This window comes from Gallus gallus, chromosome 3 (genome assembly GCF_016699485.2).
Source record: "Gallus gallus isolate bGalGal1 chromosome 3, bGalGal1.mat.broiler.GRCg7b, whole genome shotgun sequence".
In the NCBI taxonomy this organism is placed as follows: domain Eukaryota; kingdom Metazoa; phylum Chordata; class Aves; order Galliformes; family Phasianidae; genus Gallus; species Gallus gallus.
In genome coordinates, this window is record NC_052534.1 from 34,469,676 (window position 1) to 34,492,594 (window position 22,919).

General features: G+C 43.1%; 2 protein-coding genes across 5 annotated transcripts in view; one reads left to right on the plus strand and one right to left on the minus strand.

The window, feature by feature from the left end:
* The window catches only part of ADSS2 (adenylosuccinate synthase 2), a 35,382-nt gene extending 24,558 nt beyond the window's left edge, over nt 1–10,824 (plus strand). For 2 of the 4 annotated variants that reach the window (NM_001031521.2, NM_001396880.1), the window contains 4 exons: nt 678–802; nt 1,411–1,508; nt 6,205–6,354; nt 7,109–10,824. In NM_001031521.2, coding sequence (NP_001026692.1) covers nt 678–802; nt 1,411–1,508; nt 6,205–6,354; nt 7,109–7,161 — 426 coding nt within the window. In that variant the 3' untranslated portion in view covers nt 7,162–10,824. The remainder of the gene's footprint in view (nt 1–677; nt 803–1,410; nt 1,509–6,204; nt 6,355–7,108) is intronic. The other 2 variants (XM_046938991.1, XM_046938990.1) reach the window with 1 other exon arrangement.
* C1orf100 (C1orf100 homolog) lies at nt 9,264–14,362 on the minus strand. Its single transcript, XM_040698518.1, has 5 exons — nt 14,147–14,362; nt 12,473–12,543; nt 12,038–12,130; nt 11,206–11,390; nt 9,264–9,423 (listed from the first exon to the last, which is right to left on the minus strand). The coding sequence occupies exons 1-5, from the start codon at nt 14,345–14,347 to the stop codon at nt 9,320–9,322; spliced, it is 654 nt and encodes a 217-aa protein (XP_040554452.1). The 5' UTR covers nt 14,348–14,362; the 3' UTR covers nt 9,264–9,319.
* Between the last annotated feature and the right edge of the window lie 8,557 nt (nt 14,363–22,919).

The window sequence follows — 22,919 nt, forward strand, 5'->3', positions numbered from 1 at the left end:
GATTCTATGTTTGTTGTTGCCAGTAAGTTAAGTGAGTTCCATGTTACTGTTTCTGGTATAAGAATAGCCTTGATTGAAAGAAACTGTAATATAGTTCTGTTCATTTTCAGCAGAAAGCGTTTGGGCAGTGAGCGGAGGTTTTTGAGATGATTAACAGAGGAGTCTAAAGGCTCCAAAATTTCTTCACTCAAAGGGCAGTGAGGCCCTGGCACAGCTGCCCAGAGAAGCTGTGGGTGCCCCATCCCTGGAGGCACTTAAGGCTGGGTTGGATGGGCCCTGGGCAGCCTGAGCTGGTGGTTGGCAGCCCTGCCAAAGGCTGGGGGTTGGAATCAGATGGTTTTTAAGGTCTCTTCCTATCTAAGACATTAAATAATTCTGTCATTCTAAACTGTGCTTACAAGACTGCCAAATCTGATTGACAACTTATTAGATCTTCCTGTGGAATAGAAGGCTAGAGCAGAGAGAATTTTCAAGGGACTTGTTCAGATAGCATTCTCTTGAACAGGGAGTAAAATTCTGTATTTGTTTTCATTCTCAGCTGACAACTTTGTGGGAAAAAAAGGGGAAAAGTTTTAAAGTAATGTACAGTATTATAAGATGGTGTTAAAATAAATGATGCAGACATATGCTTCCTGCAGATGAAAAGAGACTCATGTAATAGTACTACTCTTTGCTAGGAAATTGGAGAATTGCTGCAAATGCGGGGTAAAGAGTTTGGTGTTACCACTGGTAGGAAGAGAAGATGCGGCTGGCTGGACCTCGTGCAACTCCGATATGCCTACATGATTAATGGGTTTACTGCGTAAGTTGTTTTGACAATTGTGCTGGCAACTTGACATAAAAATTGTGATATGCTGCTGGTTACTATAAACGTATCTAAGTACATACTTCACTTACATTGTCCTGTTTTTCTCGTCTCTTGTGCTTTTCATGTAAAATACCATGTTTTGGTTATGCAACCTGGTATTTACAGAGCCAGCGTTTCATTATTTTGATATTTTCACTTTAAGGACAGGGACATTTGGGGTACGACAAGAGCAGACAACAACAGCATTGTGCTATGAAACCAAGATAAATGAATGGTCATAAAGCATCTTGGTAGCGCACTGGCCAGTTAAAATTCTACCACTTAAAACTATAGCCCACTCAGGAATGCTTGTTATTTGAGTTTTGCACTTTTCTTCTAGTGCTAGATCTAAGTATGAAATCAAAAAGTTGTTTTTTTGTTGTTTTTTTTTAAGTCACTAAATAAATGAATGGGATAGTGTCACAGAGGCTGTTTTTCTATGGAAAAAATGATTAATTGCAGTGTGCTCAAAGTGCAGGAATCAGTTTTCTTCTGTTTTTAAAATGCGTTGAAAGTTGAGAAGAGTTAAAAACATACTTAAACAAAGTAATGTTCCTTTGTAGATTGGCTCTTACCAAGTTGGATATCTTGGATGTATTTCCAGAAATCAAAGTTGGTGTTGCATATAAACTGGATGGTGAAGTCATACCTCATTTTCCAGGTAAGGCTACCTGTTAAACAGTTTTAGATATTGTTGAAGTGTAACCTGATACTTAGATGCATTGGACTTGTAAAATTTATGACAGGAGTGTGTTATTTCAGCAGTTACTTCAAAGTCTTCTGAGATACACTCTGCACCATACCTGTACTGCGTTGTCATTTGCCCACTGGAAAGGCACAAAATATCATCTAAAACATCTGAAATTTAAACGTTACTTGCTTTTGCCCTTTCCTTTGAATCAGCCTGCATTTCCTTCAGGCTACATCTGAAGCTATTCATCCCCCTCTTCTACCAGGACAAGACTATTTAGATGTGCATTGAAACAGATGAGGCTACTGTTCCAGTTGAAAAGCCAGATAAAGCCATGTTTTTTGTGCATGTTATTTTTTAACAATTCAGTACCCCTTAACTCACAGAGCAGCCAATAAGTAACCAGGCACACCTGCACAGGGGAAAAGGGGCAGGAAAGAAAGGTGCAAGGAGGAAACGAGCAGTTCTGGAGAAAACAAGACTGTATTTCAGTGCAGGAGCAGCATAGCATGATGGAAACTATAGTCCCTCTCTGAGGAAGACAGTGGTCAGAAATGTCTGGCTGCTAAAATTTTCAAAATACTATTTTCAGGGCAACGCATCTTTTTCAGTTTGTTGTACAGATACTCCAGAAAAAGAAGAACATTATTCAATACTAAGAATTGGGCTTCCTGATTTTTCTGATACTGTACATACATACGTTTTTGTTCTAGTTGCTATCTTGGGGTTTGAGGCTGGTCAGAGATAATAAAATGCAAGTCAGAGAAGAGTTTAGGTAGTTTACATATGTAATTATGTATAAAGATGTAAGTGATCTATCAGTAGTCCTTGAAATTAGCATGTCTGTTGGGGAAATTTGTAGTTCTGTTTTTCCATGTGCTTGAGGGAATTCTCTAATTGATTTGCCCTCTGTAGTCTTCAAACGGAAATGCCAGCTAAAATATGAATGCATATTGAGGAACATGATGTGTGGTTCATTCAGGAAGCTTAGTGGTCATTCTGTACTACACCAGGGAATGGTTTTCCCCCTGTAAGACTCGAATATTGTTTGCTTGATATCCTTTCCAAAATATAAAGGAAACTTTTGTACTTGAAATAGCCTTTGAACATTATGGACAATGTATGTTTGAATTGAGGACTTCTCAGTAGGCACTCATCTGTAGCCCTGTCATCTAACCTGAGGATTATTTGTGCTGTCTTATCTTCAGGACAGAAGACATCCTCTGGAGATCCATCATTAAGGATAACTTAAGTAGATGGCCATGCTTTCCAGAATGAAGACTTAGTTCAGTGATTTTTTATATATATATATATATATATTTTTTTCTATTCATTGTGTCTCAAATGGGATTAGAATCTTGTTAAGGCTCCTGAAGGCAAACTTTGCTCCCTGCATGTGCCTGTGTAACAGGAAGCTGACCTTTGGCCACTGCAGTACAACATGACTCATCTACCAAACAGTATTTTTATTCTTATAACTGATTTAGCTGTTAAGATTTCAGTAGAAACGTAGTAGAAGCTGTTATCTTTGCTGCTGGTATGTCTTCCAGATGTGTCAGGAAGGAGTTTGAGCTGATCATCCGTTAAGCTGGAAGATGCTGTCTCTCACAGTGCCTCTGTGTTCCCCAACTCTCTCCTCTCTTCTATACTCTTCAACATTTGATTGTGTTTTCTGAACCTATACTGCAGGTTTCTTCTAACACCGAGCCCTGGCTCAGTGTAGGAAAGTGAAAGGTAACTGTCTTCCCCTTTCATTTTACAGGCTCTTAAATATTTCTTAACTTGCCACTTTGACGTTTTGAATTCAATTTAGAAAAGTTCTTGTCTTGAAATCTTTCGCTAGCAGGGTATTTCTCTCTCTGTCCCTTTTCTACATCTGACTTGCTTGGAGATGTTGATGTACCCTTTATGTGAAATGACTGTCTCCAAATTAGAAGCAGGGTACTAATGTCTCAGGAAGAAAAAAAAGATGCTTATTACTTAGATCCTGGATTTTTCTAGCTGGATCTGAGAATTGTAGGAATCTTCCTTACTTTTTTGGGTTAGATTTCTGTGGACAATTCATCACTTGCTGTTAAGAAAGAACTAAATATGTCTTAGCAATTTACATCTCATGTCAGCTTGTAAGTGGCTCCTGAGGTGGAGCTGACCAGTGTTTTCCTGCCAGTTCTGTTTGATTCTGTGAGCTTAGGGAAGAAAGATAGAAGTCCCTACCAGCTCTAAAATGGTCCAAATTAAAAGGAATGGGAAAACCACAGTCTAGTCCTGCTAATGCCTTCTGTACAAGCTCAGGTATCATTTAATCTTTAATCTCAGGTGATCATTTAATCAGATGCAACCTCTTGCTCAGAAGACTTTGAAACACAGATTCTTAAGCATTGGGAGAGTATTTTTAAAGAACTTTTATATCATGCTTGTTTTTTTTCTTATTCTCTTGTCTTGAGCGTTTACTGGTGATTGCAGAGCCAGGACCCTATGTTAAGGTCCTTTGATATGATCTGTCTGACGGTATGTTCATTTTCTGGAAATGGCTGAAGGATCTTCTACGCTGAGATCCTCTTACACTGATGCCAAGATCCCAAGCATCAGCTATTATTTATGAGTTGGAGGTAATATCACGCCACTCTCTCTCATAATTCGAGTACCAGACTACCAGCTGTCATTATATCTGCGCTCTCTGTTATCTAATCAGCTGTTAATAAGGGGTGTTCCAGAAAGCCCGAAAGATGACTCTCTTCAGGGAAGAACTCAGAGAAATCTAGATGGTTACTGTATCTGTTCCTACATTGAGCTAAGTTTATGGTTCATCTTTACTGCACATCTTTTACCACACCTGCTGGAGCAACGTGAGAGAATCGCTAGGAACACCAAGAAATTCATCCCATCTCTTTCTTTCTTTCTTTTGGGGAAGTGAGGAATTGAAGTAAGAGTAATGGAAGAATGTAGGTGAGACTATTCAGTTCCAAGTGATTTCAGCCTTCTTTTACCAGTCTTAGTCAGAGAGGCTTCAAAGTAAAACTGAACTGCTTGTAGACTTCCAAGCTGGCACCTTATTCTGGACCATCTGCAATGCCTGGAGATGGGTGTGTGGTTTTGCACTTTAAATATAACTATTTTACAATTTACCAGGGCAGCAGACAGCAGCTTAGTTGTTACTGCTGGTGACATAAAGGAAAGTGCTTATCCGTGGCCTTTATAATCAGGTATCCTTAATGTTCTTGCCTGTTTGTCAAGGCTAACTCAATTACAATAAAAAGTGTGCATTTCCTCACTGTTGTAAGCTTTGAAGTCAATAGAGCATAGCATGTGTTCTTTGCCCTTACTCAAAAGGGCTGAGTTCATATAGGTTTTACTTAAGACATCACTGCTGTTGAGCACTTAGATTCACCAGGACAAATTATTCAATAATTTGAGCCTGATTTTGTTGGCTGCACACACACTGAGGGGGAAGATTAGCTATGATTCTGTATTTGCACGTTTGTTATGCCTTTTGCACCTACGACACCTTCCCAATTTGACTGGATGTCTTTGCAAGAGTGATTTGCTCAGGTATCTGAGACACGGAACCTACATAACATTAATCACAATGCCTTTGGTAGAATGCTGCCGCCTTTAGGAAGGCTAGAATATTGGTACCCTCCATTTTTTTTAACCAATGTATCTTTAATATCTTTAGGTTTAAGGCTTTTGTTTTGCCTCAGAGTGTCATTTCAATGCTAATATTCAGAAAATTAATGGAATGATTCAGTTCCAGAACAGTGTGTTTTTCCAGAGCTTGAGATCACAGGATTAGTTATAGATGGACATCGTTATAGTGAGGTATTAAGTGATTGACAAAATGGGATAGGGTGATTTCTTCTATTCTGAGCAATAAGTGGAACAGTGGAATATGTGACTTCACCTTCAGGTCTGCAGCTCTGACTTGATTGATAAATTCTGTCCCTTTACACTGCTGACTATTATGGTAGACACTGAAAGGCTCTTTGTACATCTTTTGCATACAGTGATATCCAAGAATAGAACATTCCATGTCTGATCAAGATAACTGCTTTGGGCTCTGCTGTAGAGACCAGAGGAATGGTTATGTTGGATACTGTGTTGGCAAACTGCCTTCCAGTATTCTATAGCTTAGACCCTTAAGAACTGAACTAGACAAACTCCACTCTGTTGTAGAGTTTTGGGGCATGAGAATTATGTTCTGTATAAACAGTGCATGTTGTTACTACTATGTTTATTTAATAAAAAGTACACTCCTGTGCCATTTAAAATATGTACTTTAACTGTCTAGTACTCACAAACTGGTACATAATTTTTGCTTTTACATCAATCAAATTCCTTCATGAGAGGAGAATTGGGTCTTAATATTTGTGTAGCAAAAAAGAATCAATGTTTTGAGGAAACAGATTTCCTGAAAATTACACGTTCCAGTTTAAACAAAATATATGTGACTGTTAGTATTAGAATTCCAAAAGTCGTAAGTTTTGATAGTTGCTTGGATTTGCTTTCTCTGCTTATATTAACAAAAAGGTATGTGTTGGCACCTTCAGCGTTGGTATTGTACTTGGAGAAAATCTCTTCTTGTAGGAAAAGAATAAGAAGCTTATAGCAACATGTTTAGTGGTAGAGAATGTATGAACTTTGTGGATGTATCTTGTTTGCTTTTCAGCCAACCACGAAGTCTTAAGTAAAGTAGAGGTAAAGTATGAGACACTCCCAGGATGGGATACAGACATATCAAATGCAAGGACATTCGATGAGTTGCCTGTAAATGCACAGAACTATGTTCGTTTTATAGAAATGGAATTAGGTGTTCCTGGTAAGTAAAGATGACTTCCTTATTTATCCCACCTTTATGAAACTTATCTTTCATGCTCTCTGCCTTAACGAACATTCACAATGTAGAAAATTAAGTTGTAGCTAGTTACTCTGTTGTGCTTGGTGATACTTGTAATTACTATTTTACTACTTTTTACTGATCTGCTTGTCTGTTGGATTGAAAATTTTCAAAAGTTACAATAAGTGTCCTTTCTTTGGCTTACACTGCAGCTCTCATTCAACTGAGATTCTTAGAAGTTAAGCTGAAGTGTTTTTCCAATAGGTTATAATAGGCATATAGTTCTGCTGTCGTAATGAAGTCAGTGAAGCCACTGGTGTGTTAATGCGATATTAAATATGAGTGGCAGTAGGAGATCCTAAGCTAACAAACCACCTGTTACTCTCAAGCTTCCTAATAAAGATGATCTGATTCTATCCAAAGCTGGGAATGGCAATGAGGCAGGTCTTTACTTTTCTAACACTTTCTGTGGTTTTTTTTCTTATGATCTGGAAAATAGATTAATTTGTTACAGGAGCCTGAAGACTTTTCTTTCTTTTCCAAATTACCAGCGCACTCTTACTTCACAAACAGTAGATGTAAATATAACTTCTTAACCTACTAATAGTATAATATTTTTCTTTGTAGCTATAGGACTAAAGAACTTAAGTGCTTAAGAAGATAAGTTTGTATCTTAAGCTGCAATCCAATCTTGCTTTGTATTCTTATAATAAAGATTTACTTTTCTCTCCTGCAGTTAAATGGATTGGAGTAGGGAAGTCCAGGGAATCAATGATCCAGCTGTTTTAAAGATTTCAGATGCATGGAAGAAAGCACACTCCTCAAAAGACTGCTCATTCTTAAATGCATTAGTAGCCCGCAAAGCAAAGATGTTGGAAAGATAGAATTTTTTGCATGGAAAGAAATGCTAGAGTTGATATCCTTAAATCAATTGCTACTCCTGAAAGAGACTTTAACTTGAACCTGTATCTGTTCTTATTCGACTGCAACAGGACATCTGTTATTTGTTCAAGGTGCCATCGTTTTTTTTTTTCTTTTCCTAATATTAGTTCATAATGTAATTCCTGTTTGGAAATCTAAGGTATCATTACTTCATGACTGTTTGTTATCCTCTCTCTGCTTTTGGCGGTGTTACTTCCCTGAAATTTTAGACAGTAAAAATAATGCAGTTTTGCACAGATAGTTTTACATCCTCATTATTTGTATTCCTTATGGCTGCTCTTGTGAGTGATTAAAGAGAGGGATTCTGATTTTGTAATGCTATAAATGCTGTCTAAATTATTGTGTGATCTGTTTTTTTAAAAAAAGGTGTGATGCCAAGTTTTTTTTTAGCTGTATAGCACAGAAAACTGAACTCTTTGTAACTCACGGAGGACACTCAAATGTTTACCAGAAAGTGTGCTCGGGAAGTTAGGAAATGGAGATTGTAAAAAGTTCATTTGCAATTATTAAAGAACAGTTCTGATTTTTGAGTTAAATGTTTTATAATGTTACTTTTTTATTATTGCTTTAAAATCCCTGCACTTATCTGCTTCCAAAGCATGTATGTCAGCAATCTGTTTCTCTTGATTAAAGAGGGTTATTTTTGGTGAGAATTCTTAACGTTCTGATGCCCTTTTAAACTTTTTTTTTTAATGTAACCAATAGAAGATCTTTGGAGAGCTAACAAAGCACAAAAGATTTTGTAATTCTAAATTGAGATGCTTTAGAAATAACATTAAAAATATTCTGTGCGTTTGTCTTTGATGTAGGGAAAATAGTAAGCATTCGCCTTATGACATAAACGTATTTTATCTTCCTAGTGTTGGAAAATGTTTCAGAATGGTTTTCATTTATAAGCATTGTGATATAATACAAAGAATCTGATTTCTTTTGGCAATAACCCAAGACTTACATATTCCCATTCCAGATTTCTGAGAGTGACTTGTTTCTGTACACTGTACAGTGTTACTCACGTGCTTCCTTTTCATTCCAAATAAAACTTATTTTTTCCTTCACAAAAAGAAAGGGGGGGGAAAAAAAATGCTTGTGTCAGGATAGGGCAGGGGGTGGTTCAGTAGATTTTGGCTGTGAGACAAATGTAAGAAACCTTTAATATAAAATGAACTCTGTCAGACCTTCCACGTTATGGCTTAGATAACCACGTGTCCGAGATTAGATAGAAGGAGCATTTCCTGTTAAATGGATGGCATGTGACAGAGCAGTTAGCAAGGTGTGTATTTTAGTGGTGTAACAGGAGCTTGACGTGGAATACTGAAAAAATGGTAAATATGTCAAGAGGCCTTTGTATCAGCATTACATGTAAGGGTTATTCTCAGTAGCAGAAAACAAGACAACTTCATACTTCCTTCCTTCTGACAAGAGGCCCTGGCGTCTCCTACTTCTGGTGTCTGCCTCACAATTCAGGAGAGAACCATCCTATTCCTCCCTAGCTAAGGCAAATCAAGAAATAAAGATCTGTGATGAGAGAGAGCGATGTAACTGTTACACTTAATTTACAAACCTTCTTCACAAGGTGCAAAGCAGGCAAGGAAGTGAATTAGTCCTGAACTGTGAAAAATAGGTAATTAGAGAGTGCTCTTGTCTTCTGTGTTGCTGTCACTAAAACTACTGGCCAAGGAATGGAGGCATCCTTGGTTTAAGGAGTAAAATAAAGGAATGCTTTGCTTCTGCAGAGAGTAAATAGGGCTTACTATTTACCCTGGGGTAAGCAGAGACCTTCATGTTCAAGACCTGTTTCAATTTTCTCACCGTCCTAACTCCACTGCACAAACCATGCTTTTGTACAGTTGTGGAATTCATATTCCTAGGTGACACAGGGTTTCCAAGTACCATAACTATAGCCTAAAATGATACAAAGTATTAGTGCAGTTAAAGAAACAACAATTGCCTTGAATGCAAGAGTGATTTATGCTCCTTTTCCAAGATTTTTCTTTCATTCTTCCACTCAAGAGTAGGCCTGGGCAGCAGAAAACATCCTCTGAGCAAATGCTCTATTCAAGGTAGTATATGGTACAGGAACTGTTGTTGGCGTGTGTTTATTTTCATGACCTGGAACGAAGAATGTTCCTCTTTAAATTATGGATGGTTAAACTTAGCTTCTGTAAAGCTTATTAGGTTGTCCCTGAATGGCAGTTTTTCACAAGCAAGCTTTGTTAGAGTGAATTCTTGGGTTGATACACAGCAGTTTTCCTGGTGTCAAAAAATGATTATAGGATTGTTATAGCCTATCTAATTTCTGCTGGTTGTTGTTGGGTGTGGGTTTTTTTTTTTTAATTGGTACTTTTTCTACTCTGTCTTTCATTTGTAAGTGTGGAGAAATGGGTCTTTTGGTCACGCTGGAATGGATGTCTCGTCCACCAGCCTGAATGTTGTGGAAACAAGTGTGGAACGTTAGGGAGATTTTCAAGCTTTTTATGTTTTGCTCTTGAAACTGTACTGCATTCAACTGCAGAAGGAAGGAGGAGAACAGCCCAACGCTATACTAACAGCAGTGTGCCTATATGCTGCCAAGTTAAGTAGCTTTCAAAGGCTCTTATAGTTTCTTCTGCAGCCAAAATTGCCATTCATGAAGTCAAGAGCTGCTTTGGCCTCAAAATAGATTGCCACACTTGTTGGCAAAAAGCTTTCAGTCATCTGTCATAAGCTACATTATAAGCTGTAAAAAAAAAAAAAAAAAAAGAAGACAAAGCCACTGTACTTCTTGTACTTTAGATTTTTTTTCAGTAACAAGTATACATTTCTCAGGCCCTTCCTATATACTGCCTTCCCTCTGAAGTCTCTTCTGTTGTTAGTGTGTGAGGGGATAGGCTGGCTGCATAGGATAGTAGTTGAAATTGATTCTCTACCAAATGCCCCTCCTGCTAATGGGATGCGTTCAGGAGACACAAATACCTGGTAGACCTGACAAGGCTGATGACAGACAGGCTATTCTGATCTCATGCCATTCTTGCCTATGCTGAAATATTGATGAGGTTGATAGCTGTGGGCCTGTGCTGTACTGCAGAATTTAATAGCCCTTATGTCCCTGTGGTTTGGTGAGCCTGCTTTATTAACTTAATAGGAGAGGAAGCAAGGGACACTTTGCTTGGCCTTTCCATTTGTGTTATGCATGTAATTGGGTTTTGGCATGTAGCTAATGGACAGAACCTTCAGATAAAGAGATGGACAGATACGGTGATGTAATGCATGACAGCTGCTTTTTCTGTCATCGTTCTGGAAATCTACTATCTATTATAAGATCATAACTTCCCTTTTGCTGTCATAACCAACTCCTTTATAAAAATATCTTTCGAAATATAAAATATCTTACATGTTTAAATATCTTGCAATTGGTTCATGTTCAAAGGTTTTTCATGCAACTTTAAAAAGATAATACTGAGTCAAATCCTACTCCTCTTCCCTGCCACTAAAGGACTCTTACATTTATTTAATAAATACAATTTGTTTGCATATACTGCTCTATTAATGTCTTCAGTGCTGAATTGATTTGTTCATAAACCTGGTGCTTATTCTTTATCTAATTCTATATGCATTGCTGTCACTATCAGCAGTGCATTCAGCTACCATTTTTAGATAAGTCTGCACAAGTATCAATAGGTTGGCTTGTTCTCATCCATTGGCTGCCTTCTGTCTGTTATAGAGGGTACTGTGGGGTACCTGAGTGTTGGTAGTGGAGAGAGAATGGCTTTGGAGGGCCACAGCCCTCCTGCTCACTTTTCTTTTTCAACACAATTTAAGCTGGTTAACACTTGCAACAGAGTGAACCTCCCTGGTTCATCTTTCATGCCCTTGCCAAGAAGTAGGGCGTGCAGTACAGTATAGGTTACTTACCTGTTTTGAGATAAGGCAAGTCAAATGCTGCCTTGTAGGAAGTTTGGTTGTACCAGTCAGCTGTGGGCCTTCTCACTATTTTTAGAAAATGAACATACTTCCTGAGAGCTGAATTGTCAAAGTCAGGTTGAAATGGAGTTTGGGCTTCATAGTTTACTGGAGCTGGTTGCAGTCTACTGAAAGGCCTAGGCAAAAAGCATGAATCATTCTGTAATCTCGTGCTGACATATGGCATGTGAATACTATGATCCACCCAAAGAGTAGCCAGCAGTATAAATGTACTTTCTAATCTCTAGCTGAAACGAGCACTTGGTATAATGCACTGTAATCTAATAGATGCTAACAGCCTCAGAATGTGCGGTAAGACCTTAATTATTCAGTATTGTTCTGGTGGCTCCATCTGACTTGTAATCGGCACGATAAGAGTTGTGCATCTTGCAGTTGAGCAACTAACTGGATTAGTTTAATATTATTAGGATTTTTAAAGCCTTCACTTCTCAACTGAAATAGCATGCAACCTATTAAATAAAACATAGACAAGTTTGGAAGTTGATGCACTCTTCAACAAATTTTCTTGGAGGATTCTACCCCTCACACTCCCCCAGCAATTTCTCTCCTGGATTCTTGGTTACTGAATACATTCAGGACATGCATCAATTCTCGTATGGCCAAAAGCCTTTGGATGTAGTTTTGGTTTGCTCTACCTGAATTCTCTTTCAGGCCGGAGTAATAAAAAAACATTAGGAGTTGTTGTGATGTTGTTCATTATAGGCACAAGTAGAAAAGGTATTTTCCAAAGTTCCGATAGGTTTACTTGGACAAGTAAGCTTACCCTGGAGCTCGTCCAGGCACATATGTCTGGTGGAGCCGTCCCACTTGTCCAGGATGCAATCCACAGACATCCTTTCCAGGGCGAACAACCAAGCTGATAAGCAAGCAAACAAGACAGTGATGGTATCAGCAGGAGGCAGGGAGCAGGGTCCCATTCGTACTGTGGAAGAGCAAGGTTTGTTCCACTACTGAGCTTAATAGCAAATAAGGGAATGGCTTTGATAGCAAGGTACAAGCTTGCTTTTCTTTTTTTTTTTTTTTTTTAAGTCTGAGTTTGTGTTGATGTACCCTTATTTAATAAAAAAGAAAAAAGAAAGCTGGGCAGACTTCTTTACCAAAATACCCTTGTGAAATAGTAGTCTTGAGCAGTTTTATTGTATGACTAACGATCATGGGCTGTGTGCACAAGGTGTGCTGCGTTGGTCAGAAGCCTTACCCTGGTGGCAAGATGGGTGCAGGATCAACAAACTCCCTTAGTTTGATTGCAGAGTACAACATGACAAATTCCTAGGAGCAATGATGTAAAAAGTTACTTTTGTTTGATAAGAGTCTACCGATAGACGTAAAAGAACTTGCTTATGTGGCAGAACGTATGAATCTCTGTTTCGTTACCCAAGCCCTCCGTGGAATAGCTTATCTGTCTCCCAAGAAATGGCTACAGGAAGAACTGGAATGTACGTGTAAAAGTAAAGGTTCCATGAAATGCTGCATCTTTGCAGAGGTATGGGTGTGTGTGGGATGAGCTGCACGATATTAGTAGCAAGTCTCAAAACAGAAATGAAGGCAAGAAGTAGTTAACTTACTGAGGCAGTGTTTTGTGATTCAGGCCAGCAGTGCTTTTCTGTGACTCCAAGCAGAATTTCTTTGCAGACTGCTTCATTATATCAGTGAGTCTGGTGGTCTACTTATTTGTCACAATTAAGTCATAATTTATTTTACCTCCCGAGGAATGGAGTTTGGCTGTTCTGCATAGAACAGTGACTCGCCAGTATTTGGAAAACAAAGTAGATGTTTTCTGTATTTTGCTGCCCATCGGAGTCGGTGAATTGTTTTGGCCTCTCCATGGCAACTACTTCACTGGAGTGTGAACTGATGTTGCAGCCTGAGGAGTTTGGTGTTAAGATGAGTTCTCAGTCACAGACTATTGTTTTGGATGGCGTTGTGGCACTGCTGTCTTAGAAACTCCTTGAATACACCCATAGTTTGATTTTCGTCTAAAACTAAGAACAGTGAGTCTTCCACTTAGTTTTGCAGCACTGTGTAAAATCCCCTGATCCAATTCAGTCTACAAAAGAATGTATTTTCATGCTTTAGATAATTTCAGTCAATCTTGGAAAATGTAGCTATACAACATACAAAAGTGACAACTCCAACACTCACACACAATATGAGCTGTTGAGAATCACTGTTATATTTACTAACATTTCCATATCCCTGTCAGCCAGTTCTGCACAACTGTTGTCCTCATCATAGTCAGCAGCACCAACAGAGATTCCTCTCCTTTCCCTGGCTCCTCCCCACGGGTGATTCTTCTCTGGTTTTACCCTTAGTGTGACTGTAGTAGGAAACGGTCCATCCCAGATACAGCAAGGAGTATTTTCAATATCTGCCATGTGCACGTCTAGTTTACAGCTTTCTCTTGTAACTTTGCTGTGAGTCTCAGAAGCCTTTGAGACTCAGCGTATTAAAAGCTCAGCGTGCTGTGAGCAGCGTGGCTTTGGTCTGAGCTGACAAGGCATGGAAAGCAGCAGGAAGGAGAGAACCTCGAGCAGGTGAAGTGATTCACGTAGGGGCCTGCAGGAAGCCTGTGACAGGCGAGGAAAAGAGTACGTGCAAGTGGCAGAGCCACACAATTAAAGTTGCAAGACAGTCTGTAACTGCCCTGGTAGTGCTAAATAATAAGCAGACATTTAAAAAATACCCTGAAGTTCTTTTTGGAAGTTCTCTAACCTGGCACACCAGAAAAGGATTTACTTTTCAGGATGAAATCCATTCTGCTTTCCAGAACTGGGAAAGCTCTCCCCAGTTCTTTTACCAGGTGGCGTTTCTGTTTGCAGATTGGGTAGAGATGGAGGCTGTAAAGCAAGCTTTCCTTCCCTAATTCACGCACCGTGATATTATGGATGAGACGAATCACAGGGGCGGTGAGGCAGTGCAGAGCATGCGGTCTGCCTGGGCTCACTGTCCTTGGTGAAGCCGATGGAACAAAGTCCCTTACCTCACTGTGTGAGGCTTTGTGATGCTTCTTCACTTCCTTCAGGTTCTGGGAGTCCTGATTAGCTGCGAGCAATGAGATTGGCTCCAACAGCATTCTAAACCACTGGAACACTTCTGCAAGGCTAATGCAGCAGAGTCCAATTTGCTAGCAGTGCTGCAGTTGATGATGTAAGCAATGCAATGAAGGACCTATGTCGTACTGAAGATGAGGGTCAAAGGAAACAGAGCTGGACAGGGGGAGGGGAAGTCTGATCTACCAGCAAACTACCCAGAAACTTGTGCCCCTGCATTCCTGACCACCACCCTGACTGCTGCTCAGCTTTGGTGAATAGTTGGCTGTGTCTTCAAGCTGCGCAGTCCTCATATTACTTCTAGGTTTGACAGTAGGAGCATCGCCTGACAACAGTGAAATTTAGAGAAGCTTCAAGGATGAGAAAACAAAGAAGGTCTGATGCAAGCAGCAACATGTTCAGGGCTGGATCTTCTTCTAACAGTCATTGGATGTACTCCCCAGTGCATCTTGCTGGAGACAGAAGGTAACTTTATTTAACCTTTCTGGAATTAGAAGTGTAGGTGTAATTTGAGTCTGGACTTTTTTTTACACCATATTCTGTCATAGGAGCTGTAAGCTATACCTCAGCAGTGAAATGGGGAGACCTCAGGCAGGACGGGGTAGGGCAGAGGAGAAGGAAGAGCTTTGTTTGCCTCTCCGGAGCCAAGGAGGACCATGAGGGGCCCTCCAGTCAGTGAGGACCTGGTGTGGCAGGAAGCACCGTGCTAAGTTTCAGGTTTTTTTTCCCCAGGCTGATCAATTCCAGTTCTCAGGCTTTGTTTGAAGGTAATTTTTAGAGATCTCCGAGGCTGTGTGTGACTCTCCGAACTCTGGGAGTTGGGACCTGAAAGCAGACGTGGTTTATCCGTGATGCTTGCAATGGATGGCCTTGCATATCTATCTTATTACATCAACAAATCTAATTATCCTGTGTGATATTTTCCACCTTTCCAATGGAATAGATTTATATGTCATCCCATTTTGAGTTTGCTTAATCGGTACTTTATTTTTGGTTCCATGTAGAGTCTTGCCCACTGCCTGTGTTTTTTCAGACCACTTCTCTGGTTTATTGAAGCCATTTTGACCCATTATGCTGTTCTCTAACATGCTTCCCGTCCTTCTTAGCTTTGCTACACCTGCACTTTTACTAAGTGTATTCTCTATTCTGTTGCTGCCTTCACTAATGAAGGATTGGAACCATAGGGAAGCAGCACCCTATTGCTTAAAATATGCTGCAGGTTTGATGGTGAATCACTTCCCAAGGTGTGATTTTTACTCTGCTGTCCTGTTGTGCACCTACCCCAGCACAGGTCTCTGTAGACTGCATTCCTTTGCCTGCTCACTGGTACCCTGCAAGCTGGGACATGCTGCTGTTGGAGCTGATACCAGCGGTTTGTTAGTGCTTGAGGAGAACATCTTGCTCCTCATCTGAGGATTGCTGAGCAGAGAGGAGGAGGATAATGCAGGAAGTGCACAGGTCCTGGCAGGCCAACGTAGTGCTGTGAAGGGCCCGAGGGGTAGCGAAGGGGCCCCTGGGAGCACCAGGCATGGGGAAGGGGCTCCCCTCCTCTGTGTCAGGCCCCAGGCAGGGCGGTTGAGAAGGAACATCAGGCAGAGGCCTCTCATTGCGAGAAAGGTTGGGTTTGCTCACTGGATGAGGGCTTGGGAGGCAAACACAAACAATGTTTTGATTAATTTCTAACTAATCATGACTTATTTGTAAGTGATGATTAAATCTGAGGTGGCTGTAGGTAACCTCTAATGAGATGATTTTTGTTACTTGTGTGAGAACACCCTGAGCGTGCTTTTTTGCTCAGCCACAGCTCAGTAATAATGTGGCTGACAGCTCTGCGTGCTGAGTCACGGAAAGGCAATCCCACAGCCCCCACACACATCCATACCTGTTTCCTCTCACCCACCTGGCATCCTGCTGGCTCCACAGCACCACATGGCTGCGGTCACTGCTGCAGAGCCAGCCTCAGAAACTGGCTGTGAGGGTCAGAGTTGATCCTTGCGTTTTGCCATCCCTTTGCCTTCAGTTTCTCTCCCCTGGAGCAAAACAGTGTTTGCGCAGTCACCCTTGTACAGGTGGGGACTTGTCTCCCTGGTGCTGCAATGAGTAGGCCCAGCTGAGGCCCCGGGCCTCACGGGGTTGGCGTTTCACCCAGCCTGGAGCTCGGCCTTTGCTGGGGGTAAGCCAGGCACGCCTGTGCCGCACGGGGGCTCAACTTGCCGGAAGAAACCTCGCAGTTCTTATTTACCAAATTGACAAAATCCTATCATCGCAATTAAGGGGATATGTAATTAACTGTGTCTTAATTACAGCAGCTGCCACTTCATCTGAATGCAGCAATTTGCGGAGAAACCGGGGGAGATGCTTTAAATCCGTGTGTGCAAACAGGGAGAGCGCACACAGCGTGGAACGCGGGGCTGCTGGGGCGGGTGTTGGACCTGCCGGGGGGCACGGGCTGGAAGCAGAGCTTTGCTGCCCGCCATCCTGCATGGAACCTGGTGCCTGTGGCTGTGGGAGTGTTTTTTCTTCACCTCGATTTCCTCAGCTACGGAGCTGAGTGCGGACCAACGTCACTCAGATCCTGTGGTGCAGAAATGTTTGTGAAGGGCTCCTTGTTCCTGACCCCAGCCTCTCCCTGGTGTGTGACGAACTGTTCTAGGCCAGGGTGAGCTTGTACTGTTCCCTTCGGCGTCACCTCTCCCAGTAGGAGCGTGTTATGGGGATGGGCAGCGTGCTCTCAGGATGGAATTGCTTCATGTCCTGGCTGTGCCTGGCTTGTGCGACTCTCATTTGGAGATCTGCTGTGGGTCTCCCAGGCAGCTGAGTTCTCCCTGTTGGGTTACCTGGCCGGCAATGCTGTGCACAGGGACACATGCCAGCTGGGCCTTGCCTCCCCACCTGCCTGACCTTGCTGGGTTAGGGCAGTGAGCCGTGGCATGATGAGTGTGTGCTTTCATACCTGGAGGGGCAGCGCTAGGCCACGTGCTTTCCCAAGACGAGCAGCTGGTGCTCACAGGTGGGAAGGGGATCCTGGCTCTGCTACACACCTTTCCAGCCCTGCTTGCTGCACTTGAGGTATGCACTCATGTTGCGCCTCTGCAACCCCCTGGAGGTACTTGTGACACCTCACACACTACTGCACCAGCAGCTCCAGGATGTTCTTGCTGCTCATGGGGAGCTCTGGTCACAGCCCTGGATCTGTGCTACATAGGAGAAAGGCTGCAGCTCCTGTGGCTCCACAGCCACCATTTGGGCTCCATAATGCAGCAGCATGAATGTGACCTCCATGTTTCACATGTGAAATGAGGTTGGAGCAGAAAGAACATCCTGCTCTGCCAGCAATGCTCCTTGGTTTTATAACCAGCACCCAAACCTTCTTCTGAGTGTTTCAGTACCGTGCGTTGCCAGAAAAGATTGTCACATTAATATGCATATCAAGAAACATGAAAAGATGGGATAATGTCCCATTGCTATTGAAATGGGGGCACGAACTCCTGTTGGTGCATCCTGTGACTGGGATGTCCCCAGCAAATGCTGCAAAGCTGACCTCGTGTCACGCTGCAGCCCTACAGACTGCAACATCACCTTATGGAAAAGAACAACACAGATTTGTTCAAGCTTGTCCATACTAATCTTGTTCCTAGCATGTTTACTCACTCCCAGTACGTCTGCACTCTGAATGAAGCTTCACAGAAAAAAATTAAGTGCATTTTACTCTGTCTGATTTCGGATGGAGCACCAGCCACATGCTGTTGTTAATAGCAGTTTTATTTGTATGGAAACATGCTCTTTGCTTCATTGACCTTTGAGTTTGGCTGCCTACATTGTTGAAGGTGAAATCATAGAGTGTTCTGGCTCAGTTATTTGCACTGCAATTGTGATGTTACTGACTATGTTTTGGGTATGGTCTTAGAAGGAGATATCGATTAGGGAAGAAAAAAAAAAGAGAAAACAAAGCAGCCTTTCAGTGTGTTTAACCTCAACAGTACTTATAGGCAGAAATGAAGTGATTTTTGTAGCCATCCAGCACTTGAGCTTTTGCTGCCGTCATCTGTGGGCTCCAGTACAGGTGCCAGGCATTTAGCTTTTGGTGACAGAATTTGGAAATGCCACCCAGAGGTTCCATGTTGTCCAAGTGTCCTTAGCAGCAAGCAGAAAAGAAATGCAGGAAATGCGAGGCATCAGAGGGCTGTTTTAGCTTCAGGTTCCCTGTAGGTGCAGGGTTTCCATAGGATGCACAGAACGCTGCCAGCACAGCCACCTGGCGAAGACCTCCCACAGGTTGCACGAATCCCGTTTGCTCTCCCACTCATAAAACTGGCGAGACAAATCTGCAGCTGGTCACACTGAGGCAGTTTGTCTTCAAACATCTGCTCCACAGTCAAAAATGGTACTTTTTTTTGACATCAAGGTGTCTGAAAGCAGCTCGTGTTTGACATCGCGGAGGTGGTGTAAGGTGCTGCCTGCTCTCCACATGCACTCCCCACCCGAATCCTGCTCTCAGGGCAGGGATGGGAAGGGCTCGGGACCCTGCGCCGGGAAGGGCTTTCTGGCTTTTGCTAACACATCCCATTCTGACCCGCAGCACCTGTATGGGCTGAACACCGGGCTGCTCTCTGCATGAGGCCATTGGCTGTGTCACATCATGGGCTGCAAACAGAGGGCTGGCAGGAATGGGAATGAGAGCACCAAATCCATTTGATTTATTCAGGATTTGAGCCCAGGTCTTCCGGGTGAAAGTGAGTGTGTTAACCCACGGTAGGAGTTAATTCCTGGCCTAGTGAGTATTCAGGCATCATTAGCGCATGCATTGTGCTGGAGGTCAAATGAGATTACTCTAAAGAATTTGGAATGGGAAAAATGTTGGCATTTTTTTTTCACTGATCTAAGTGTTGAGTTATCTCAGTGTTTAGCTATTCACATTGAGCCTGTCACTGTGGCATGTCGCTGTGTAAACACGGGGATGCTCTAAATCTCTTATTATTTCAATGCCATTAATGTTCTTCAGCTGGGGAAAGAAAATAATTTCCCCTGGCAGACAATGGAATGCATGACCTCAAGTAAGCAACAGCTCTGGGAAAGCCACTGGAGCAGGCATGCCCGGGCAGCAGAGTGCTGGGTGCTGCCCCAGCCGGCCCCTGAAGACATCTCTGCCCACACACCCTCCTTCCTTTGCCAAGTGCCAGCTGCCAGCAAGGTGCCCTGCAACAAAACGCGTTGGGAGCATAGCAGCCCAGGTCTGCCTATGGTTCACATCACAGAGAGAGGAAGGGGAGCAGCGCTGCGTTATTCTGAGCTTGCACACCCGAGTGTTACTTTCAGCAGAGCTTTCCTCTGCAAAGGTGGGCTGGGTGCCTCGCTCACATCATATGCTCTGGCACCAGGGGAAGAAGCAACACATGGGCTGGATCAAGGAGCATTCATTTCTTGGCGATTCACAAAGATACGACTTGTAATTGCAGATCCAGACATATGCTGTCCTTACATTTGAGAAGAAAAATGCTAGGATAATAGCATTGAGTTGGAGGGGGAGCCAGGAGGCGGTAGCAGACCTAAGGCACGTGGTCAGCCCCTACCCTGCAGAATCCTGTCTGGCTTTCTGTTGCTGCAACCATGGGAGAGGGTCTTGAAATTGGGAAGCTCCATCAGGAACTCTGCAGGAGCACGCAGGAGAGGCAGAATGCTGAGGCTGGTTCAGAGCTGGGAGGCAGTGCTTGGAGGGTCCTTGTGCCTGCTAGGCTTCTGTGTGGACGTAAGAGGAAAAGTAAGTGCACAAACTGGCCAAATCAGGAACAAGAGACAAAGGGATCCTAAGTGAAAGAAGCCTCCATAAATTTTAACCTGTGGAGCTTTTAAAACATTGTTTCGCATGGAAACAAAGCCTAGATGATTGTTGCCAGCTCCCTCCAAATGACTTCTGAACTTTCCAGCCAACTTGACTGAAGGTGATGTTCTCGACGGCTGCAGTTCCTCAGTTCAGTCCCTTTGTGAGAAAACATCCACAAAGAAAAGGTAAGCCCAAACCCCTCAGCTCAGATGCGGTGTTAGCTAGGAGCCATTAAGGAGAGGGGGATTATGAGCACCGCCGCTACAACAGGAGCACTGCAGAAAGCAGTGTCAAAAGGGAGCACATTAGAAAAGTGATTCAGGAGCAGTGGTAGGGATTCACACTCCATGCATTCACCTGCTCAGCAGTAATTATTCATAATTCATTTCAAACCAGATCTGAAATTTCTATGAGTTTCTAGAGCCAGGGACTGAAACGTGCTTGCGTGCTCTGAAAGCCACAAGGCAACGTGTCCTGACTCAATGCAAACCCCACTCTTGAGGCATTCAGAGGACATCAGAGATGTAATGGGCTGCACTACGTTGCCCAGGTGGCACAGGAGAACAGCACCAGGTTGCAGAGACTGAACACAAGAAGTCTCACCATCCACCTTCACCGTTCTTGGTGAGATAAACTGAGAGTCCTCTGGAGAAACTTCCAGCTGCACTGGTTTTGAATGTGTCACGCAGCTGAAGTAGTGCATAGCCAAAGGTCTTTGTTCCTGGCCAGTAATACGGAGAGCAGAGACCACTGAATTCCGGGCAAGGATCCAAGCTACATCGTTCATGTTTCAACCTAGCATGGGAAGTACTAGTTCTGCACATTAAAGCAGGGAGGCAGACTGCTGCCGTGTTTCTAAATACCGTGATTTAGGCCTTTACCCCACGGCAAGAGATCCTTGAGATGCAGTGTAAGAACAATTCCTGAGAAGGAAATGATTTAGCGCGTGGAAACCTAGTTGTGAAAAACACTTCATGCAGCATCAGAGGAGATCCTGCTCTTGCACACATTTGCATTTCACCTCAGGCAAAAGAGTTGTTCCGTGCCCCAAGCAGAAGCAGCAGCACTTCAGCAGCAACATGCTCCCAAGCACCAAAGCACACAACATCGAGGGTACTTGTGTCCTAGTGTGCTGGTGCAGCCTGAAGAAGTATCCTTTGTGGCTGCTTTTGCCTTCTCCCCTGGTTCATCTGGACCAGCTCCTCATTGCCCACCCGTTCATTGACTAATGGCCTTACGTCTGCTATACAATGTGTTTGTGGAGTGCCACTGGCGGTCACGTAGGGTAACTGCTTCTTGACAGTTGTATGCAATGGTATATAGGGCTGACCTTCCACAGGTAGTTGGATGGAAGGGTTGAGAGCAAGCAAAACTCTTTGGGACAGGACCGTGCAAATACTTGCTGAGCAGCAAGGCTCTTTTCCCAGGAGCACAGACTCATCCTACAATCAGACTGGGATTGCTGCACTCCTAAGGCATTGAGTTTGCCTGCTTTGCCTACCTGCTCCAGCCTGACAGGCTGCCGCAGCCCCAGGCACATAAGTAATCAGCCTGCAGTGGGACAAGGAGGGAGTCCTGCCCTAGTATCCCACAGGGCAAGGCCGCCTGGAGTGAGCTGAGTACAAGGGATACTGTTGGATGCACTCATGGGTATGTAACAGCCAGCATCCCTGTGACAGTTTGCCCTGCACAATTCATTTTCTTTCCTCAGCTTTTCTTTAGAAATATTACAGAAGAGTGACACTGGGGCCTGCTAATAGAGCCTGTGCTGGAGCCCATTTAACACCTCAGTGGAAGACACTGATGTTTCCCTCTTCTTTTCCAGTGGTAACAGGATCCAGTGTGTCTCTTAAAGGATAACTGGAGCAGAAATGATGCTGATGCTGTGAAATAGGTCAAACGTGACAGGACACCTTATCTGTTAAGCTGTGAACCCCACCATTGCTCCTCTGCCTCTGTATCGATTATGTGACTGCTTTGAAACACGCCTGAAACCTTTGCCTGTCGCCTTGTATGACCACACTGCACAGTTAGCACAGGAGAGGCAGCGTGTCCTGTGAGCTGGGTGATCTGACTGTCATCTCTCAGGGAAGCTGAGAGGGCCACCTTACCACGCCTGTGGTTTGTGCCAGGAGCCAGGGGTAAGGAAATGTCCCCGCCGAGAGAACACACTAGCTTTCCTTTTATTTAACAGTCTTCAAACGATGTGCAGTCCAACCCTGGCCACCTGTGGCCACTGAAGATCAAGTGGTGCTTTTTGCAGAACCTTCATTAACATACATATCCTGAGTGTGTTTGAGGAACGTGTATGGAAATAGTTCCCTGCTTCCCAAATTCAGCTTCCTGGCTCCCCTGCAAGCCAGAGGGAAGCCTAATCTCCCTCCTGCGCTGTTTTCCCATACTGTTGTTAAACCACAAGCACTCAGTGGCTGCATGCTGTCCCAGAGCTCATGAATCCAGCTGTGGATTCCTGAGATCCAAACGTGCCACTGCAGTTTGGAAAGTGCCTGGGAATAGCAATTACTGCCTTGAGAAGAGTTCTTCAGCCTCGGAGGCATCTTTGTGAGTCTGTAAAATGGCTGTGAGTTTGCTAAAGACTGAAATATTAGCAAAATTTTTACAAAATAAATAATTGGGTGTTCCCTTAAGCTTCACCGTAAGTAACTGGATCTGTGCGAAGGATCAAAACAGCTGCTGGGGGTGGGCTGTTGGCAGGAGGCTCAGCTCCAGCCGCAGAGGCTACTGCTGTGATGTGTTGTGGTGTTGGGAAGACA

What these genes read in the sequence shown, in the direction of transcription:
- C1orf100 (XM_040698518.1), bottom strand. Translation starts at nt 14,347, where the DNA reads ATGCTGTTGGAGCCAATCTCATTGCTCGCAGCTAATCAGGACTCCCAG. An exon ending in GTGCCTGGACGAGCTCCAGG is followed by an intron (nt 11,391 to 12,037) that starts GTAAGCTTACTT and finishes CTTTTTGCCTAG; the next exon opens with GCCTTTCAGTAGACTGCAAC. An exon ending in CTTGCCTTATCTCAAAACAG is followed by an intron (nt 9,424 to 11,205) that starts GTAAGTAACCTA and finishes TCTTCGTTCCAG; the next exon opens with GTCATGAAAATAAACACACG.